Source organism: Littorina saxatilis, linkage group LG5, assembly GCF_037325665.1.
Source record: "Littorina saxatilis isolate snail1 linkage group LG5, US_GU_Lsax_2.0, whole genome shotgun sequence".
Classification (NCBI taxonomy): Eukaryota; Metazoa; Mollusca; class Gastropoda; order Littorinimorpha; family Littorinidae; genus Littorina; species Littorina saxatilis.
This window is the reverse complement of record NC_090249.1, coordinates 6,064,540-6,084,802: the sequence shown is the minus strand read 5'-3', so window position 1 is coordinate 6,084,802 and position 20,263 is coordinate 6,064,540. Positions and strand designations below refer to the sequence as shown.

General features: G+C 41.4%; 2 protein-coding genes across 2 annotated transcripts; one reads left to right on the top strand and one right to left on the bottom strand.

Moving 5' to 3' along the window:
- Positions 1-682: 682 nt before the first annotated feature.
- Positions 683-7,068, top strand: LOC138966166 (ATP synthase subunit delta, mitochondrial-like). The gene is made up of 4 exons (XM_070338296.1): positions 683-841; positions 2,506-2,659; positions 4,660-4,748; positions 5,810-7,068. Exons 1-4 carry the CDS (start codon positions 719-721, stop codon positions 5,933-5,935), a joined length of 492 nt encoding a protein of 163 aa, XP_070194397.1. The 5' UTR covers positions 683-718; the 3' UTR covers positions 5,936-7,068.
- On the bottom strand, positions 6,972-15,130 carry LOC138966165 (diisopropyl-fluorophosphatase-like). The gene is made up of 5 exons (XM_070338295.1): positions 14,925-15,130; positions 13,510-13,650; positions 12,309-12,440; positions 10,794-11,010; positions 6,972-9,240 (listed from the first exon to the last, which is right to left on the bottom strand). Exons 1-5 carry the CDS (start codon positions 15,096-15,098, stop codon positions 8,975-8,977), a joined length of 930 nt encoding a protein of 309 aa, XP_070194396.1. The 5' UTR covers positions 15,099-15,130; the 3' UTR covers positions 6,972-8,974.
- Between the last annotated feature and the right edge of the window lie 5,133 nt (positions 15,131-20,263).

Sequence of the window (20,263 nt, the reverse complement as noted above, 5' to 3'; positions counted from 1 at the left end):
TGGAAGGAAAAAAAAATCCCGACCTACCGACCCTATTTTTTTGGCCTATGTTACCGTAAACAGACCTATTTTTTTTGGCCTTATAAACAGATGATAAAAGAAAGACACAAAAAAGTCCAAAGACTAAATGAAGACAAACTGTAAAGCAAAAGATCAATATATAAGAATCACCCAAAAAAGCGTAGGCTTACTGTAATACATTGCTGCCTGGCAAAAAAAGAAATTATTGGATACAGAACAAAATATGTCAACGAAATTGACTTGGCGACATTCAAAATGAATAAACAAGTGCCGGAGGTCAAAGAAATGAGAAGAAAAAAAATAGGTTTATCAATTGAAGGATTTATAATCAACACTACAAAACAATCAATTTTAAAAATATAATAAAAATTCAGATACAGCAACTGCTTCTGGTTTGGAAAAGAATACACTAACAAAAATGAAACAAATAATCATGTAAAAGAGTCTATAGATTTTTTGTTCAATTCTTTTTCTCTCATTTATTTGACCTCGGGCATTCGGTTCTTCCATTGAAAATAACATAAATGACCAACACCATCAGCACATTTTATTTGCACGCCCAACCATAGATGTGTATCTCTGGCCTAACCAACACGTTTTCTACTTCCAACCAACAAGGGAGATCATCCCGTCAGTCTGTGAACTTTTCTTGATATTGGTCTCCCCTTTCGCCCTTGAATACGCCATATTGACAACCATGGCCGGCTTACTGAAGAATGGGATCAGGGCAGCAACGCTTGCTCGACAGTGCTCGAGACTAGCAGTCTCTCAACAGAGAAGCTATTCTGAAATGTCATTTACGTTTGCGTCGCCAGCAAATGTAAGTACGCTACAATCATTGTATTAAACGTGTAGTAAAACATACAAAACCGCTGTCACTTCGTGTCCGAACGTTCAGGACCCCGAGTTCGATACTTACTAAGAGTTTTAACCGTAAAGGTTCAGGGCATAACCATGATTTTTAGGTTGTTGTTGCGGCTATACTAATTGGTACGATTGTTGTTGCGGTTGTGTTTACGTGTGTGTCATGATCGAGGAAGTGTACACACGTGTGTTTGTGTGAGTTAGAGAGAGAGATTCTATCATTCTTGACTTTGATTCCTCTTGCAGAAGAAATAGAGAATATTAAATAAATAATAAGTTTCAGTGCATACATTTTGTAAGGATCACATGATTTGTGACTTGAGTATTTATTTGAGATTCATTACTGTCACTATGGCAGAAGTGTGACTGAGAAGCGGTCTAATATAATTCGACCTAAAGTGGGTGCATTTCTTGTAGCAGCACTCTTCCTATTGAGGTCTAACGAATGACGTCTCACAACGTGCGTGGTCGCCCTTGGCGGTCAAGAAAGCCGCCGCGATCATTGCGCAGACGACACTTCTAGACCGCCAATATTTGTTGTGCGCATCACGTGCTCCACAAAAATCGGCCGGAAACGAAGCAATTTTGGGAAACCTGGATAGGTGCTTTTCCTGTATACAGGGAATGTACCCCGGTGCAGTTCCTGAAAAAAAACCCATCACACTCAATGTCATGTCCTATGCAAGACTACCATAAACTGCTGTGTTCAGTTTCACTTTGAGAAGACTGAAGTACTGTATATATATATATAAGTGGTGCTGCCATGATCAAAGACGCACTTTAATTGACTAACCAGCAAGAGTTGGACCATTTGCTAGACAGCTGACAGCACAGTGATACCGACCGTCATGTGGTGGTGAAGTGGTCATATCATCCTTGCATTAAGCTATGTAGACTTCAAAACTGCTCTAGTGATTTGCCGCTGTATGTCATCATTTAATTTCTATAATTGTAACTAAAGTAAAAATGTCATTTTTTTCCACTTACGATTACAGCAATAAAGCTTTCTGTTTTCCGGTTTTAGATAAAAAAAACCTTTTGGTTAAAACTGAATATTTGTGGGTGTAACAAAGTGTCATGCGACCTCTATTGAGATCAGAGAAAAACACAAAAAAGGGCATCTGGGAGCCGGTTAGATACCTGTCATTTAGTGTCAATTGCAGAGAACTGTTTGTGCTGAGGTCCGGCAGGTGTTGTCTCCTGGTGTACTCGGCAGGTTTTTTTTAAGGGCTTAGACGAATTCTGGAAATAACTATCAAGTTTTTATGGGCAGCATAAGGTTGCCTTATCTTGTAAAATCGAGGGCTAACAAAACCATGTGACAAAATAGGCCAATCATTATTGATTTGCGTGTCTTACACGTGCTCGATGACAACGTGTAGCAACACGCCGCTTGTTAGATTGGTGCACAATGTCACACATGTTTTCCCTCTTTTTCCTCCCAGCAAAAGTTATTTCCGAACTTTGTCTATTTAGCCTTAAAATCTAAATCCTCTTTGACCTGCTTTGCCTTAAAAGGTGATTCTTGTGCTTTAGGCACTCGGTTAGATAGGCATTTATTTTAGATAATTATTCTTATGAAATGATAAAGTAATTCAGATGGTTATGATTGCTTTTCAGGTGTACTACACTGCTGCCAATGTAAAGCAAGTAGATGTGCCCTCGTTCAGCGGCAGTTTCGGTATTCTGCCAAACCATGTTCCCTCTTTGGCAGTTCTCAAACCAGGAGTGGTCACCGTATTTGAAGAAGATGGGTCCAACAAAAAATTCTTTGGTGAGACAGTAATGCTGTGAAAAGCAATCAGAAACACATACATACACATATTAACGCACACATTACGCAAGCATTGTGTAAGAGGGGTGCTTGAAGTACAATACAGCAGGGATGTTACTACAAATTCATACCTATAGGACAAATGTCCTAGCTCTTCAGCATCAATAGGACATTTGACCGCTTTCAGAAATTTCAAAAGGACGTCAGAATTTTTTCATTTTTAAGAATGACGCTCGCCGTGTTCCCCCCTATTTTTGACCCTAATGTAGCACAGGATGCCGTTGAATAGCCGAACGTGTTCAGCTTTTGTTGAACTTTGGCAGGCCTTATTTTTATTTTTCGGTGGCATAATTCAGTGCGCTTCGTCAAAATGTCTCGACCTGAAACTGAAAGCAAAAGCAGATGCAAGACTTAGTCAATTGGAGTTGTCTCCCATACTCCTAATTTTAATGTGCTGGAGACGGGTGTCACCCAAACGCAAGATCCGCACTGCACAACTTCAGTGCAACTGTACGCGAGAGTGCTTGGTCGCTTTTTGAAAATGTGTATCTTGAAAGGAACATTAACGAATATCGTGCTGCTCCCATGGGGTCGCCTTCACGCGGCGGGAGTGTTTCCACAGAGCTACCCCACCCCTTTACTTCTCTTCTTTTGTCTTATTTCTGCCTTACCAGTCCTTTCACCTATATTTCCTTCCAAGAAAACTCTCCCTACTATTCCCTGCAGATTTCCAATTCTTTTCTTGTTGTCTTATTTCTATCTGACTGGATCCATCACCTTTATTTCACTTACCAAAAGTCTTCTTTTCCACATCCTTATTTCTCTGCACCCCGCATGTCGTAAGAGGCGACTAACGGATTATGTTTCTCCTTTTACCCTTGTTTAGTGGTTCTTGTATAGAATATAGTCAATGTTTGTAAAGATTTTAGTCAAGCAGTATGTAAGAAATGTTTAGTCCTTTGTACTGGAAACTTGCATTCTCCCAGTAAGGTCATATATTGTACTACGTTGCAAGCCCCTGGAGCAATTTTTTGATTAGTGCTTTTGTGAACAAGAAACACTTAACAAGTGGCTCTATCCCATCTCCCCCCTTTCCCCTATCCCATCTCCCCCCTTTCCCTCGTCGCGATATAACCTTCGTGGTTGAAAACGACGTTAAACACCAAATAAAGAAAGAAAGAATATCGGGCTGTCCGAAGGAATTGAGTTATCGGACAATGCCAGCGCTCAGTTCAAAACAATAGGACATCTGACCGCCATGCGGCTATGTGAATCGGACATTTGAGCCTCTTAATCGGTCGATGTCCGACGCCTGACGACATCCCTGATACAGGGCTCCCCAAACGGAGTTTTTGTGTCCTATATGCACTATAAGTATAAGCACACTAAAACGAACTAGAAACCCTGATGGTATTATCCGGAACTGTGAAAGTCAGTGTGTGCAGTGAGTATGGTCAGTTGTTATGAAACATGACTGCTGTACCAATCACTAGTACCATTGGCAGTTAACTATTAGTGTCATAGACCTTCAAGAATTAGTAGAAACAATATTTTAGAAAACTGTTTCACAAAAAGCAACAACTTACAGTTACAACTTACACTGAACATGTGCATGTAAAACAAATGTGAATATATATCTTCTGACGTGCTTGTTTCATATGTATAGATACAGTTTATGTATTTCACAAATTATATGTTGCCACTTTAGGCTAAATCTGTGAGAAAGTCTATTTTATCATTTATGCTGTCCCAAAAATAATCTTTTTTCTGTTTTTTGTTTGTTTATTAGCAAAAGGTTAGAATGTGGAATACTACCAAAAAGTATTTAAGCGTTTGCTGGTCTTTTGTTTAACTGCAGTGTGCACACTTTGTTCCCATATTGGAGTTTGTGCAAACAAAATTTCACCAGGATTCCAGGTGCTTAGTAGTTTAGTTAATTTTAAATGCTTGGTCCTGACATCGGTTTCTTGAATTATCAGTTCTAATCGTTGTGTTTCCAGTGAGCAGCGGGTCAATCTCAATCAACGAAGACTCATCTGTACAAGTTCTGGCAGAAGAAGCACATCCCCTAGAAAATCTTGATGCTCAGGTAAAAGATCTTTAAACACGGTGAAGTTTTTGAAATGTCTTTGCTGTAAGCAAGTAATCAATGTTTGGAAGCTGCAATCACATTATTGTAGTTTTTCTTTCATTCTGGAGTGAATATATTATGAGGATTTCTTTAATTTAATTTATTTTGTTTTCCTTTTTGAGTTTATGGTATAATACAGCGTTTTTGAAGAGCTTCATTAGTTTATCTTTATTTCATGTTACAATGCGATTTAAATGCATCGCATTAACTAAGCAACACACATTTTGTGGATGTTTGTTTGATGGGTTATAGTTGCCAGTGTGTTTGACTGGCTGTGCAAATTTAGCTTGAACTTGGTTCCAGCCAAGTGTTTGGCCCACTAGCTTTTGATTTTGTTTGTTATTAAAGAGTTCAAGGTTTGAAAGTAGAACTGTTCTGGTTTAAATACAGATTACACATAATCCGACATGAACTTACCCAAAAAGCAACAATACAAAGCAAAACATTCTGCCAGAGATCCAGACTGGGACCAAGTTTCAAAGGATGATATCTTCACACTTTTGATGCCCGCAGCCGTCATTAGGTTAAACTTGTCATGTAAATGTGTCATTGCCAGCCAGCCAATCAGCCCCGTCGCGATATAACCTTCGTGGTTGAAAACGACGTTAAACCCCAAATAAAGAAAGAAAGCCAATCAGCATTGACTGTGGGAGACGCAGTGTTCTATGCTGAAAGCAAAACTTGTGTAGCGCAATTCGCATGTATGTTTTACGTGCAGCTGCATTTTGCTTCGTGCAGCCTATATATAGAACAAACTTTATTATGTACTGTGGAATAGTTTCTTACTCTAGTCTCCGTGAAGGTGAGGCAAAATGTAATTGTACATACATGTACTCTATTTTGAGTGTTGGCTCAAAAGGATGACCTTTTTCTTTCGAAATATGCACATTGTAACTCTTGGCGCGATCAGCGTGTTTACATCTTGCCTCACCTGCAAGGAAAACAACTCTTGCAAAATGCATAAAAATCCTCGGAGCATTTCCGGAAAGCATCCATTCTCATGGTGCCTTGTGTTGCAGGCTGTCCGTGAGGGCATCTCCAAAGCAACGCAAGAGGTGAACGCGGCTGCTTCAGAGAAGGCGAAGGCTGAGGCCCAGATCGCCCTTGAGTGTTACGAAGCCCTTCAAAAGGCTCTGGAGAACTAGAGAAACTGTCAAGTGTGTAGGTTATATTTCTTTGATAATGAGTGAGGCATTCAAAAGCTGTGATGATCAGCTTGGATGCCTCTTCATTACACAAACAAAAAAGATCCATTGTGTGGGATGAACGTAGATGCTTGTTTTTTTTAATGTAACATTTTGTTCGAGCTTGATTGAATGAAATTTTGAACAAAAAACTTGTGTCGGTTTTAGATGCTCTCTCTCTCTCTCACACACACGGATGGCAATCTGGAAAGAAAGAGTATGATTTTTTTTTAATTACTCTAAAAAATGTGGTCACATAAATGATTTGTAAACACAACTGATACATGTCTTACAATAAAATCTTAGGTGACATTTGCTGCAAATGTAAACAATCATGTAAATCTAGTCTAGTAAATGTTTTAAATCCATTATTTAGTGACATCAAGATTCACATGTCGCAGTCATGCAAGCGATTTGTGATACCAGGTTTGTATAGTAAAACCTCGAACCACACACAGAGACATACAGTTACACAAATCAAAGTCTAATGCAGGCAAGCACTCATTTTGAAGCAATGATTTTCACATGATAGATGAAGCAGGTTTTCACCCAAAAAAGTTCACATCAAGCACCACATTATACACATTTCTTGGTGAATATAAGAGTGGTGTGAAAATTGTGCGACAATATAAATCAACGCTTGGATCAGCGAAACAGTGTAGAGGATTTCAATCATGAATTGTCTTCATCATTAGAAAATATATGATTTGTTATTTGAGAATGAAAGAAAGCAACAAAAACATTTGAAATGAAGTAACACGAGATGAGCTGGCCAAACTCATGACCAGCGAATTAAAAAAAATCTCACTTGCTATTCATATTCTGCCGAACACTGCCCAACAGCACACCAAAGCGTACTTATGCCGCATGAATAATTTCAACCTGGACAATTCATCAAATAATAACGTAACACATTTAACGCTTTTCTTACAACAAACTCGTTTGTTCATTTTGCTACACTGAAAACATAAGAAAGTGGTGCTTCAGTGGCATACTGTTTAAGCACACCATATACCAAAAAATAATGGCCAAGTAGACTTTTTCCACACGCAAACTGATGTCTCATTCTTTTTTTCAAACAAAAACATGCTGGGTTTGCTGGGCACAAATAAGACAAAACATGGAATTCTGAATTAAAAAAAACAAGTATCATTACATGTCGGTCATAAAATCATTCAGTGCACCTATCGCACATAATTCGCATTGAATAAACATTGTAAATAACTATTTGCCAGATCCACTTAACAAACGTTCAAAAGCATTTGCAGTGAAACTTTCTTTTTCTTCCCTTGCTGCTTAAATTCACTGTTAATTGAGAAAATCAGTGTCACAATCATAAATCAAAGCATAATACATAGTCACGCTTTATTAAGAATTTGTTTGACTCAATCCGGCAGTGAAGTCATTATTCTCATCATAAACTACGCACACAAAATACATGCATTCATAGGTCCAAGAATTTGAGTGCTTCGTCCATCCCTAAACCAGTCCTATCACCATTTAGTTGACAGGTTCTTTGCCCAGTTAGGTTATGCTTCACATTGCTTTGTCACTCAAATTTAACATTAAAACATTAAAAGACCTTTGATTTCTTTTTGGATAATGAAGATGAAGCAATGTTTGCCTAGTGATTAATTCTGTCCCTTCACAGTCGTTCAGCATGATTGTCAAAAGACACCCACATACAGACTTTCTTCTAACTATGTGCAGTGTGGTTAATAACATTGCATTTGTCCTGTTCTTTACAACCAGTTTGTAGCTGCCTGTACTCTTTCTCATTGGAATGCAAAATATAGCTGTCACATAATAGATCCCTGCGCCTTGAGTCTGAGTCTGGAGATACGCGCGAGATATAAGACTTCATATAATAATAATATATTCAAAACGGTTTATGAAAGACAAATTAGGCTGCTTGCTGCCCTACTTGCCAACCGGCATAACAGGCAGTAAGTAAGTAAGTAAGTAAGTAATTAGGCTGGTGAACAACAGTAATAAAGTTTGCACTTGAAATTGGTGCATTCTGATGGTCTCTTAACTCTTTTCTGACGGGCTACGACTATAGTCGTAACAGCTAAACAGTCTCTACTGCCGGGCTACGAATATAAACGTAACAGCAAACCTCCGTACAAATCCACATCTCAGTCCATGTTTTCAGTGCATAAAAGTGTTTCAGTGGTTACTTCCCTTGACCACTTCCTGTGTTTTCCCGATCACGTTTAATTTGGAGCATTATCTGCCGAAATTGAATCGAAATCGAAGATTTTCTTAACAAGAGGTTGTGAGAGAGCTCCAACTTGACTCTGATAGTGACATTGAAGACGACGATGATATTGAAGAAGCAGACATAGACGATTCGGAGGAATTAGTGCACGGTGTTAGAGTTACGATGGACGACTCGAATGAACCACAGCCCAGCACAAGTGATGAACGGTTAGTTATTTGCTTTTATTTGAAGTTATACATTTTTTGGCTGTTTCTAAAAGGCAGTCTCAGGCAGGCATGATTGCTAGATAAAGGCTGTGTCAGTCAGAAAAGGGTTAATAGACACATTCTGGAAATAACTCTGTCGCGTTTGTATGGGTTGCGAAAGAGTAAATACTGTTGTTTTCACCGAGGCAAACTTTCCCACTTGACATTATAGGCCGGTCACTAGCGATGAGTGTCTCCACATGTGCTCCTTATCCTATGTCACGTGGGAAAGTTTGCCTCAATAAAAGCAAAGAGTATCCTAGGCCAGTCACTAGCGATGAGTGTCTCCACATGTGCTCCTTATCCTATGTCACGTGGGAAAGTTTGCCTCAATAAAAGCAAAGAGTATCCACTCTTTCACAACCAACATAAACCCAACTGAGCTATTTCCAAACATCCTCTATTGCAGGAAATGTGCAGAAGTGATTTGTCTCAACAGAATTTGAGCTCACAGAAATGATTGACTCACGTCTCACCCACCACCACAATCATAGCAGCTTAAACAAAAGATAATACAGTCACAACAACTTGTCATTCTTTCTCACAGAACTGGGGCATCCCACACGTTTCCCACTCAAACTTCCACAGGCCGTTATTATCATGCTCTGTCATGTACACCGTCCTTGACTTGGGCTGGAAATGTAGATTGCTTGGAGTCTTAAACGGAGTGGGAATCCGTTTCGCAGGAGAACCCCCCTCTGGGGAGAACACCTCAATGTGGCCGGTGCCCCAGTGTGCAACCAGCAGGTTTCCTTTGTCGTCAAAGTCCATGCCGTCTGCCCCTCCTTCCAAGTTTCCTGAAAGCCAAAAGAGAAACTGTCATAGTTTGCAGATACATGTATGTTCTGATCAACAAAGGGAAGTAAGCGCTCTAAATGCATACGACGCGTGCAATAGAGTAGGTGAGAGTTATGTGGAACCAGTCTCCTTTCTTTCTTTCTTTATTTGGTGTTTAACGTCGTTTTCAACCATTCAAGGTTATATCGCGACGTGGAAAGGGGGGAGATGGGATAGGGGAAAGGGGGGAGATGGGATAGAGCCACTTGTTAATTGTTTCTTGTTCACAAAAGCACTAATAAAAAAATTGCTCCAGGGGCTTGCAACGTAGTACAATATATGACCTTACTGGGAGAATGCAAGTTTCCAGTACAAAGGACTTAACATTTCTTACATACTGCTTGACTAAAATCTTTACAAACATTGACTATATTCTATACAAGAAACACTTAACAAGGGTAAAAGGAGAAACAGAACCGTTAGTCGCCTCTTACGACATGCTGGGTAGCATCGGGTAAATTCTTTCTCATCCCAACCAATATGGGACTCCCCCTAACCCGCGGGGGGAACCAGTTTCCTGGCACCTGAGAGAGCAGCAAGCATTCAAATGAACAAGTGACTTTCATCCTCAAAATGAATATATATAGATCTATGTATTCCGTTCAACTGTATTACAATACATCATAGCATGCATGATTTTTTCATCCAATGGCAACCATGGTTACTTAGGTATGGGTCATTTTTCTGCAGCAACTGCAAGCCACAGATGCTAGCACTTGTAAGAGACATGTAAGACGACAAGAATATATACGGGAATTTTAAGATATCAGACTATTCCAGATACTAGAGAACAGATGGAACAAGGATTTTAATAAAATAAGTAAAAAAAATTTAAAAAAACACCTGGACCTAGTCTTTTATGAATACCACACTGGGCATATGGGGGATGAGACATGTAAACCGTCTCTGAGTCTGCCCACAAAGTTGACCCCTACAACAACCCCACCCAGATTTTAACGCGTGACACACCAATAAGTCTATTCTGTGCTCTAAGAACTGAGCTACTAGGCCTGACTCCGCAGCTTCAAACTTGACATGTCATGCACAAAGCTAAAGGGTTTTTTGCATCAAAGGAATGAAAAGATGCAAGGGGTCACCGTGTCCCATGCGAGTCATTTTGGCGCCATTTTGACGTTCAAGATTTATTTGGCTTTTACTAAATAATTATTTGCTTTGCATACAAATGGAAGTCATTTTTAAATGCATAAATATACAGTGGAACCTGACAATAATGACCAGCCAGGTGTTCTAAAGAAGTGGTCGCTATAGAAAGGTGAATTACATTGAACAAGAACTTGTCCAGATTGTTCGGGGAAGTCCTTGTGGACAGGTGGTCATTACTGAGAGGTGGTCGCCAGGGCAAGTTCCACTGTACTACATTTTACATCATGTTAACTATGTCATAAATGCACACAAAAACACAGGCTTCATGTATGGGTAATTTTAAGATGTTACCCAGTAGATCCGGGATGGTCTCACCTAGAATGAATAGATGCACAAACATATCAATCACCTGGCAGTTTGGCCCATTCTCGTTTGTTGCTGACGAGACCTGGTCCTTTGATGTCATAACTCCATAACAGTTTTGTGGGCGTCTCTGCAACGATCAGCTGGCATGCTTCACCCGATTCATCGTGCCGCACAGCAAGGCCGTTTGGAAACCAAAGCCCTGTGTCAATTCGAATCACCTTCCCTGGTTTTGTCAAGCAGTACACAGAGCCAAAGGGTGCCTGAAGAAAGAACAAGTCGCGTAAGGCGAAAATACAACATTTAGTCAAGTAGCTGTCGAACTCACAGAATGAAACTGAACGCAATGCCATTTTTCAGCAAGACCGTATACTCGTAGCATCGTCAGTCCACCGCTCACGGCATAGGCAGTGAAATTGACAAGAAGAGCAGGGTAGTAGTTGCGCTAAGAAGGATAGCACGCTTTTCTGTACCTCTCTTCGTTTTAACTTTCTGAGCGTGTTTTTAATCCAAACATATCATATCTATATGTTTTTGGAATCAGGAACCGACAAGGAATAAGATGAAAGTGTTTTTAAATTGATTTGGACAATTTAATTTTGATAATAATTTTTATATATTTAATTTTCAGAGCTTGTTTTTAATCCGAATATAACATATTTATATGTTTTTTGAATCAGCAAATGATGGAGAATAAGATAAACGTAAATTTGGATCGTTTTATAAAAAACATATTTTTTTTTACAATTTTCAGATTTTTAATGACCAAAGTCATTAATTAATTTTTAAGCCACCACGCTGAAATGCAATACCGAAGTCCGGGCTTCGTCGAACATTACCCGACCAAAATTTCAACCAATTTGGTTGAAAAATGAGGGCGTGACAGTGCCGCCTCAACTTTCACGAAAAGCCGGATATGACGTCATCAAAGACATTTATCAAAAAAATGAAAAGAACGTTCGGGGATTTCATACCCAGGAACTCTCATGTCAAATTTCATAAAGATCGGTCCAGTAGTTTAGTCTGAATCGCTCTACACACACACACAGACACACACACGCACATACACCACGACCCTCGTCTCGATTCCCCCCTCGATGTTAAAACATTTAGTCATAACTTGACTGAATGTAAAAAGCACAAATAAACGATTTCTTTTCATCTGCATAAGTAGGAATGGCATCCCAACACAAGGAATACAAAAGATTTTGTTTGTATGTGTGTCTATTTACAGTGTGCGTGTTTGCAATTAAGTGTCTGTGTTTATGCATCTGCTTATATATAGTGTGTATGTTTGTACAAACGCAAATGCATTTGTCTGTGTGTGTGTGTGTGTGTGTATGCATGTGTGCCTGTGTACAGTAGCATGCAGGCTCAGAGGAATGCGCACAACCTCAGTCCCTTGAGGACAGAGACTTGGCCAAGGCCGACGACCCTCCAAGAGAACTGCACGGCCCCGTGGAAGCTCTACAAAAGACCACCAGCTTCATTTCCAGAGCTAGACTCCAAGTGTAAAGGCGATCGAGAAGAAGAAGAAGAATGCACACAGGGGTGTGTTTACCTCAAAAGAGCGTCTGTATTCACTGGGCGCTATGTCTCCTGCTGGTCCAGTCACCCACAGGTTGCCGTTATAATCAAAGCTGCAGTCATTGCAGCCCTGCATTGTTCGCCCTTCACTGTCCACTTTGAAAAGCTGCACTAACATACACCCACACATTCATAACAACATAATCTGCTGAGGTAAACTGCTGTTGCTTGAAAACGCTACTTGAAAGATTTTTTTATTTGTAAAGAATTCTATTTCACACTCGTTCAAAGATGTTTGTTTGCGTTACTCATTAAAAGATGGATGGTTTTATCAGTAAAACAATTACATAATTTACATAAATGCATACATATTGTGCAAATACATGTATGTTCTATCAGGAACAGGCAGGAACAAGAATAGAGCAAAGAAACTCTATTTGCTCTTCTTTTTGGAGAGGATACACATACTCTTCAAAGCACTTCAAACGGCTACCAGTAAGTTCGTCACACAGTAGATTCGTCACCGGTCCCGGTAACTTCGCCACAGTAGTCCGAGCGCGGCTGTTATGTAATGGTAATACAACCTTGCACCTCCCACCCTCTCTCTCTCTCTCTCTCTCTCTCTCTGAGTCTATTGTTTATTCTCAGTCTCTCTCTCTCTCGCTATCTCTCTCTCTCGCTCTCTCTCTTTCTTTCTCTCTCGCTCCCTCTCAGACTACAGGCTGTTGAGAACTGCTCAATGAGTAGATCTCGGGTTTTAAAATAACAACGCTCGGACTGTGCCGTGTCAGTGAAAACTGCTCAGTTGAGAACTGCTCAATGAGTAGATCTCGCGTTTTAAAATAACAACGCTCGGACTGTGCCGTGTCAGTGAAAACTGCTCAGTTGAGAACTCTCTCTCTCTGTCAGTCTCTCTGTCTTTCTGAATCTCTCTCTCTCTCTTTCTCTCTCTTTCTCTCTCTCTCTCTCTCTAAAAAATGTGAATCTTGAATCTCTTCCACAAATCAAACATCTGAAAGCATAAGCTCTAAGCATAAACAGCCGCCTACCCTGCCGGTAACTTCGTCACCCGTGACGAATCTACCGTGTGACGAACTTACTGGTACAGTGGTAGCACTTCAAACTAGGTAAACAGGGGGGCTTTTTTACACATACACTGAGCAAAAGTATATTCTGTCAAGATCAGACAGGCGAAAAGACAGACCACCAAAACTTTCATTTTTGTGTGAGTATACCTGTTGGTATTGACCTGAAGGTGTAACTTTCAAGATTCCAAGTCGCATGTCGGCCACGTAGATGTTTCCTTCCTTGTCACACTGACAGCCGGCTGGGACGCCCCCATCTTCACCGACAGAGGGTTCACATACCAAAGTGGTCTGCAATAGATTATCATATCAATAGCATGAAGTAAATTTCAATTGCTCAAATATATTATCGTGGTGCCCTTTTCGTAAAACATCAAAATCGCAACAGATAACATAATGTTTACATTTCCTTTTTGAACAGGGGCGTTCTACAAACTCAACATTCTTGATCTTGATCTTGATCTTGATGAATTACACTGCTGGGTACCAGAAGACTGGCATTAATGCAGCGGGGGAGAGTGCGGCAGCCTAATGGTGGTGGACGGCTGCTAGCTTGGCTTTAAAGATGCCAATGCTTTTGGAGGTTACAATATTGTCCTCAAGTAGGTTCCAGTCTTGTGCCGTCTTCACAAAAAAGGAGTTCCTAAACTGATCAGTGCGGCCTTGGGGCACTGAATAGGGTCTAGAATTGTTTCTTGAATACTGTGAGACTATGTTGGATGTGTGATGGTCAGAGTGTCTCACTGGCCTGATTTTACGGCCTTGCTTCTGCTCAGTTAAGAACTGGTGTGATGGTAGTGCCGGTACCAGCCCCTCAACCACCCTATAGAAGAACGTCAGACGGAGTTGTTGACGTCGCTGTTGCAGAGGTTGGAGTCCAGTTTTCTCTAGGAGTCTGGTGACGCTGCCGGGGGTCGACGACCTGAAGTCGCCTGTGATAAACCTTGATGCTTTGCGTTGTACGCGTTCGATGCAGTCAACGTCTTTCTTCAGGTAGGGGTCCCAGACAACCGCCCCATATACTCCAGGAGGGGACGCACAAGGGAGAGGTAGGCCTGCTGACGGCAACGAGGCGGGCAGCGTTGGAGGTTGCGGCGAAGGAAGCCAAGGGTGCAGTTAGCTTTTTTAGTGATAGAAGAAATGTGGGGGCTCCATTTCATGTCGTCTGAGAAGAGAATGCCAAGGTAGGGTGTGGATCTAACGTTTTGGAGGATGCTGTTGTCCAGTTGGTAGTTGAAGTCAGAGGATTTGTTTATACTGAGGATATAGCATTTAGAGGCGTTGAAGCGCATGCCCCAGGTAACCGCCCATTCTTCGAGGTGTCTGAGGTCTTGTTGCAGGGATTGGTGGTCCGTGAAGGAGTTTATTTCCCTATACGGCTATAGAGCAGGCAGTCGTCGGCGAACAAGCGGACGATACGGAGGCTGGCAAGTCGTTAATATGGACAAGGAAGAGTAGTGGGCCGAGCACGGTCCCCTGCGGGACGCCAGAGTCTACTGTAGTTGATTCGGATGAAGTACCCTCGAGTACAACTTTCATGGAGCGCTTGAAGTAGTCCAATTTACCTTTCCAGTGTTCAGGTCAACTTTGAGAACCTGGCCAGCATGCTTGCCATTCTTCTCCACAGAAGGAGCAACCATGTAGAAGTTCCCCTTAGTATCAAACACGGGGCCCTCCGCTCCGGCGATACCATCGGCAATTTTAGAAAATTCGAACTTCGTGTCGTCTGCTCCTGCCATCTTGGATGAGCTTGATTTGTACGTTGCCGACTGCGAACGACTAAATACCGCGGTGTGCCGGAAATGTCCCGGAGTGTCAAATCCAATCAAAACAAGCATCAGATCAATGTTTATTTTCTGAAGTAATACAGAAAGCATGAAAAAATGCGTGTGTGTGTGTGTGTGGCCGGTTTTTGTTTGGGTGTTGTTGTTGTTGCCCAGCCCTTGCCCAATACATACATTCAATCAGTGGTGAGACACTGACAGAGACACGTGCGCGCACACACACACACACGTCGTGGCACACACACACACACACACCGGCACACTGTGACATGTATGCGGCGAGGCGCAGTCATTTCTCTCCTTTTCTGACTCTGTTCGATGTCTATAGTGATCTAGTGGGCGGCTTTGACGTGTACGTGCGTCACAGTGTACTGATATGTGTGTGTGCGTGCGTGAGAGAGAGACAGAGAGGGAGGGGATAGAACGAGAGACTGAGAGATAGACAGCACGGTAGACGTGTGTGTGTGTTTGTATGTGTGCGAGTGTGTGTCACAGCCGTGTGTGTGTGTGTGTATGTGTGTGCGTGAGTGCGAGCGACTGAGTGTGCTGTCGTTTTGTCACGAGTCAGTTAAGAGTGTCGGACAAACTCCCGGCAGTCAAGGTTACATACAACTTGAGCACGTACGTGTGTGAGAGCTTCAGGGTGGGGGTGGGGGGGCTGCAGAGGAGGGAGGGAGGACGGGTTGAAACTGAAATTGAAACAGTGTCATTAAATTTCGTTCGTGCATATGTTTAGCACAAGAGAGCCAGACATAGGCCTACAGTCTGATCTGACTGACAGAGTGGGTACATGCAAGCATTCATGTTCCCACTGACACACACAAGCCCACACACTCAATTATCGCACTCAGACACATATAGTCTCTAGACAGACACACGCACCACCCACACGAAGAAAGACACACTGATATACTGACACCCGCAGTCATGCGCATGTATACACACAAGCACCGATGCACACAAGCACTCAAACACACACACCATACACACAGACACACAGTTAAATGCAGAACAAACAGTTAACACCAATACACTTCTCCAAAGGTGCACACATTCAGTTGTGTGCATGCTTGAAACAAGTCACTCAAATTTTCACACAAGAAACAAACACTTTTTTTGCAGGATGTTCCTTTACTATGTTCATTAATTCAATCCCATTAAGGAACACAACATAAATCCATCGTGCTTTACTGAGAAAATGACAAAAACACAGCAATCTGAAGTACATAGCACTGTGTGTCTGAGACATGCAATTGTTCAAAGTTGTTCATAACAAGCTTTTCTTCAACAACAAAATCAAATTTAGTGTGTAAAAACATTATTTGTTCTGCATGTGGAGCTTTCTTTTTACATCAGCAATTAGTTACAGATTCTCCAAACAACAACAACTACTTGACGAAGAAGAAGAAGAAGAACGAAAAGATTTTTGTTTGTTTATTTGTTGCTTAACGTCCAGCCGACTACGCAGAGCCATGTGAGGGGTTTTCAGTTTTGGGGCAAAAATGAAAAAAAAAATCGGGGGGGAATAATCTTCACCAAAGGAATCAGCAATAATTTTATGTTGAACTATACACATTGGGTATTCCATAGGTCGCTTCTTGCCACTTTTACAAAACTATGTGAAGAAATATAAAAATGTAAAAAAATGTACACATGTGAAAATGTCCGTCGTGTCACGGACAAGTTTTTTATTTTTTTTTATGATAAATTTAATCACTCAGTCCATTTCTTTTCAGTTACACAACACACAGATCAGCCTTCAATGGAATAAATCAAAATATGTGGGTTTTGTTTTAAAGAAAGTGCATTGATTACAGAAAATAATAGAGTAGAAAGAAAAATTAATAAATCACAGCACACGTCAACACACATAAAACTGAAACAAATGCACACATTTATGTGAAATTTTTTTTACTAGTAACTCTAAACGATGGCAACAAGCACCCAAAACCCTTGATTATGAAACAACATCTTTGGTTTGCAAATTAAGCCTTAGTGTGCAGTGTGACACGATGGACACGCTCGTGACACGATGGACACGCTCGTGACACGATAGACATTTGCACATACAAAAGGAAGCAAGTTTGAAAATTACATTTTTTTTAAATTGGGTATTGAACTAAGCAAACAAAAAGCAGAATTGGAATGCCTTTCCACATGGCATTTTTATAAAACTGAACGAGTCAAGAGGAACGACTGAAAAAGTGTAAAGGTAACCGTCTTTGAACTTAATGTCTGTTATGATAGCGAGCTCTAGGTTGAGTGAACACATTAGACTGCAACGGGGTGTGTCTCCGGAAAAGCTTCTCTTGCACATGATTCCATACAAATAGATCTACAGTGTAATGATCAGAGAAGCCATCTTTTTTAACTGGCTCAGAGATGACAGCCAGAATATCTTCATGGGGGTACCATAGTGTGTCCTTCATTCTTGGTGAAAAGAAACAATTGTCCTTTCCAAGTTGGTGCAAGCAGTCCACCAGGTATTCTCCATTGTCAACGTCTACCACTAGACCGGGATATGCCATCTTGTCGTAAGCGACAAACACCCAACGCCCAAGATAATCTTCCGGTCGAATTCCTTCTACACTTCAAAAAAAGTTAAGGATAACTTTTTTACAAGCACGCCACACATAACAGACAAGACCGAATTCTTTCTTTTTTTTAAAAATTATATAATTGAACAACCAAGGCGTAATGACAAACAAAGCAAAGATCGAACGCGGCAGCGACAATTTAGCTAGAGTGTGTCAAACGTGACAACCCTCGAAAATGGAATTCACAATAATGTGAATCAGTGTCAATAACGCGTGTGCCCTCCGTTGTGTGCCAGGCATTCAACACATCGTTGGCGCATGGAGTGGATCAGGTTGCATATGTATGCTCTGGGAACTCCATTCCACTCCTGCTGGAGCCATTGCAGCAGTTGACCCAGATTGGCAGGAGGAGGGTGATGTTGCTGTACCCGACAACAAAGCTCGTCCCACATGTGCTCTATGGGGTTCAGGTCCGAGCTGTTGGCTGGCCACATCATCCTGTTGACCCTGGCCTGCTGGATGAAGGTGTTTACAGCTGCAGAGCGATGGGGAGGTGCGTTGTCATCCTGAAGAATCGCACGAGGGCCGATCGCTTGGAGGGCTGGAATGACCAGGGGTTGCAGGATCTCATTCTGGTAGCGGACAACGGTCAAGTTGCCCACTACATGGTACAGAGGTGTCCTTTGACGTGTGCTGATCCCTCCCCAGACCATCACAGAGCCTCCGCCAAAACGCTGTCGTTCCAGAACAGCGCCTTCTGCGAAGAGCTCTCCGCGACGCCTCCACACTCGGATGCGACCATCAGCAGGTTCCAAGCAAAAGCGGGACTCATCTGTAAACAACACCTGAGCCCACTGCTGGTGTTGCCATCTCACATGTTGAGTGCACCAGGATTGGCGAGCTGCTCGGTGATTAGCAGTCAAGGTTGGTCCTCGGACTGGACGCCTTGCACGCCAGCTAAATTTGTGTAAGCGGTTTCGGATCGTTTGACCACTAACAACAGTGTTGCCGTGGTAGCTTGTAGGCGTTGCCTAATGTTGTTTGCCGTAGCCATTCTTTGTTGCATGGCCTGCCTCTGAATGAAGCGATCCTCTCTTTGTGAGGTGACTCTGGGCCGACGAGAACGTTGTCGCTCCTGCACTCTTCTAGCTGCGTGGAATCTCTGTTTTAGTCTAATGATGACAGAGGGAGCCACTGCAAGCCTTGGGGCCACTTGCCTGGCAGCAACACTGTCTTGTAGCCATCCTATTGCCCTTACTCTAAGTCCAAATTGATCAGTTTTCTTCGTGGGGGCATGTTGCTACTGTGCATAATTGTGTCAGCGTGTCAACCTTTAAATACAAGCTGGTGACCGATGTTAATAGCCAGGACCCTGTTGTAGCACGTGCATCACAACCTTTTGCCCTGGCATGCGTTCCGCAAACTTCATGGGGCTATAAAAAACCACCCTTTTTCTACCAAAATGCAGAAACTTTTGAGAAGTCACACAAAGGGAAATAACTCTGCCTGCCAAACAAAATTCTAGGTCAAGACTCATTGTTTATTTGTTAATTCAAACACATTAATCTTTTGATTATTATGTCGATGTTTAATTTTTTGGCAATTTTTTATAATTAGATCCGTTTTTTCAACCGATCCTTAACTTTTTTTGAAGAGTGTATGTATCACTAGATCTACATGCTTACATTGTCAGGTGTATAGCTAGCCCATTTCATCGCCTATACATAAATAACTGAATTACATCGAACAAGACACACGAATATGTCCGTTGTGTCACAATTGTGTCCATCGTGTCACGACTGAGATCGTGACACGATGGACCGTGACACGATGGACAAATTTCAACAAAAAAAATTATGAATGCTCCCTGTTCCAAATTTGATTGCAATTTCAAATCTAGATAGTTAAGTGTCCCAAAGTCCCACGTATTGAATGTGATTTGAGCACATTTCAAGTTTTAATCACTATCACACACCCCGTGACACGATGGACATAAAATAATTTTAATACTCACTTTGACAACTTCAGGACACCAATAAAATAAGACGTAAAGGCCACGCGGCGATAGGTTTTTCCTGAAAGGAGGCGACAAAAGGGACGCGATCTTGGTTACATTTAAAATTACGAAAAAAGGGACCCGTCATTGTTTTTCAGTCGCGTTCAGTAAACGTGACACGACGGACATAAAAAGTGAAGACAGCATTTTTTGCTCTTTTATTTTCGTTTCATAAATAAAGTATAAAAGGACATTAAAAAAGCTGCTCACAGATCGGTTAGTGTTCTAAAAAACAATTTTTTGAATATTTTTTCATTCATGTACGATTTTTTTCTGACGATCTACAGACATTTGAAATTTTGCCTTCTAACCAAAAGACACCCATTTTTTGACACCCTCGCTTACTATTTGACCTTAAAAGGTATAAGGTAAACACACAAATAACGCAAAACTCTTGACCAGTTTGCGAAGGACATTTTGAAGAAGACATTAACCCGAATTTCAGTACAATCGGAGCACTGTGTGAAGCTCTGAATTTTTTTGAAGTTCAAAGACACGTTTTTGCCTCAAAATTGAAAAACCGTCAT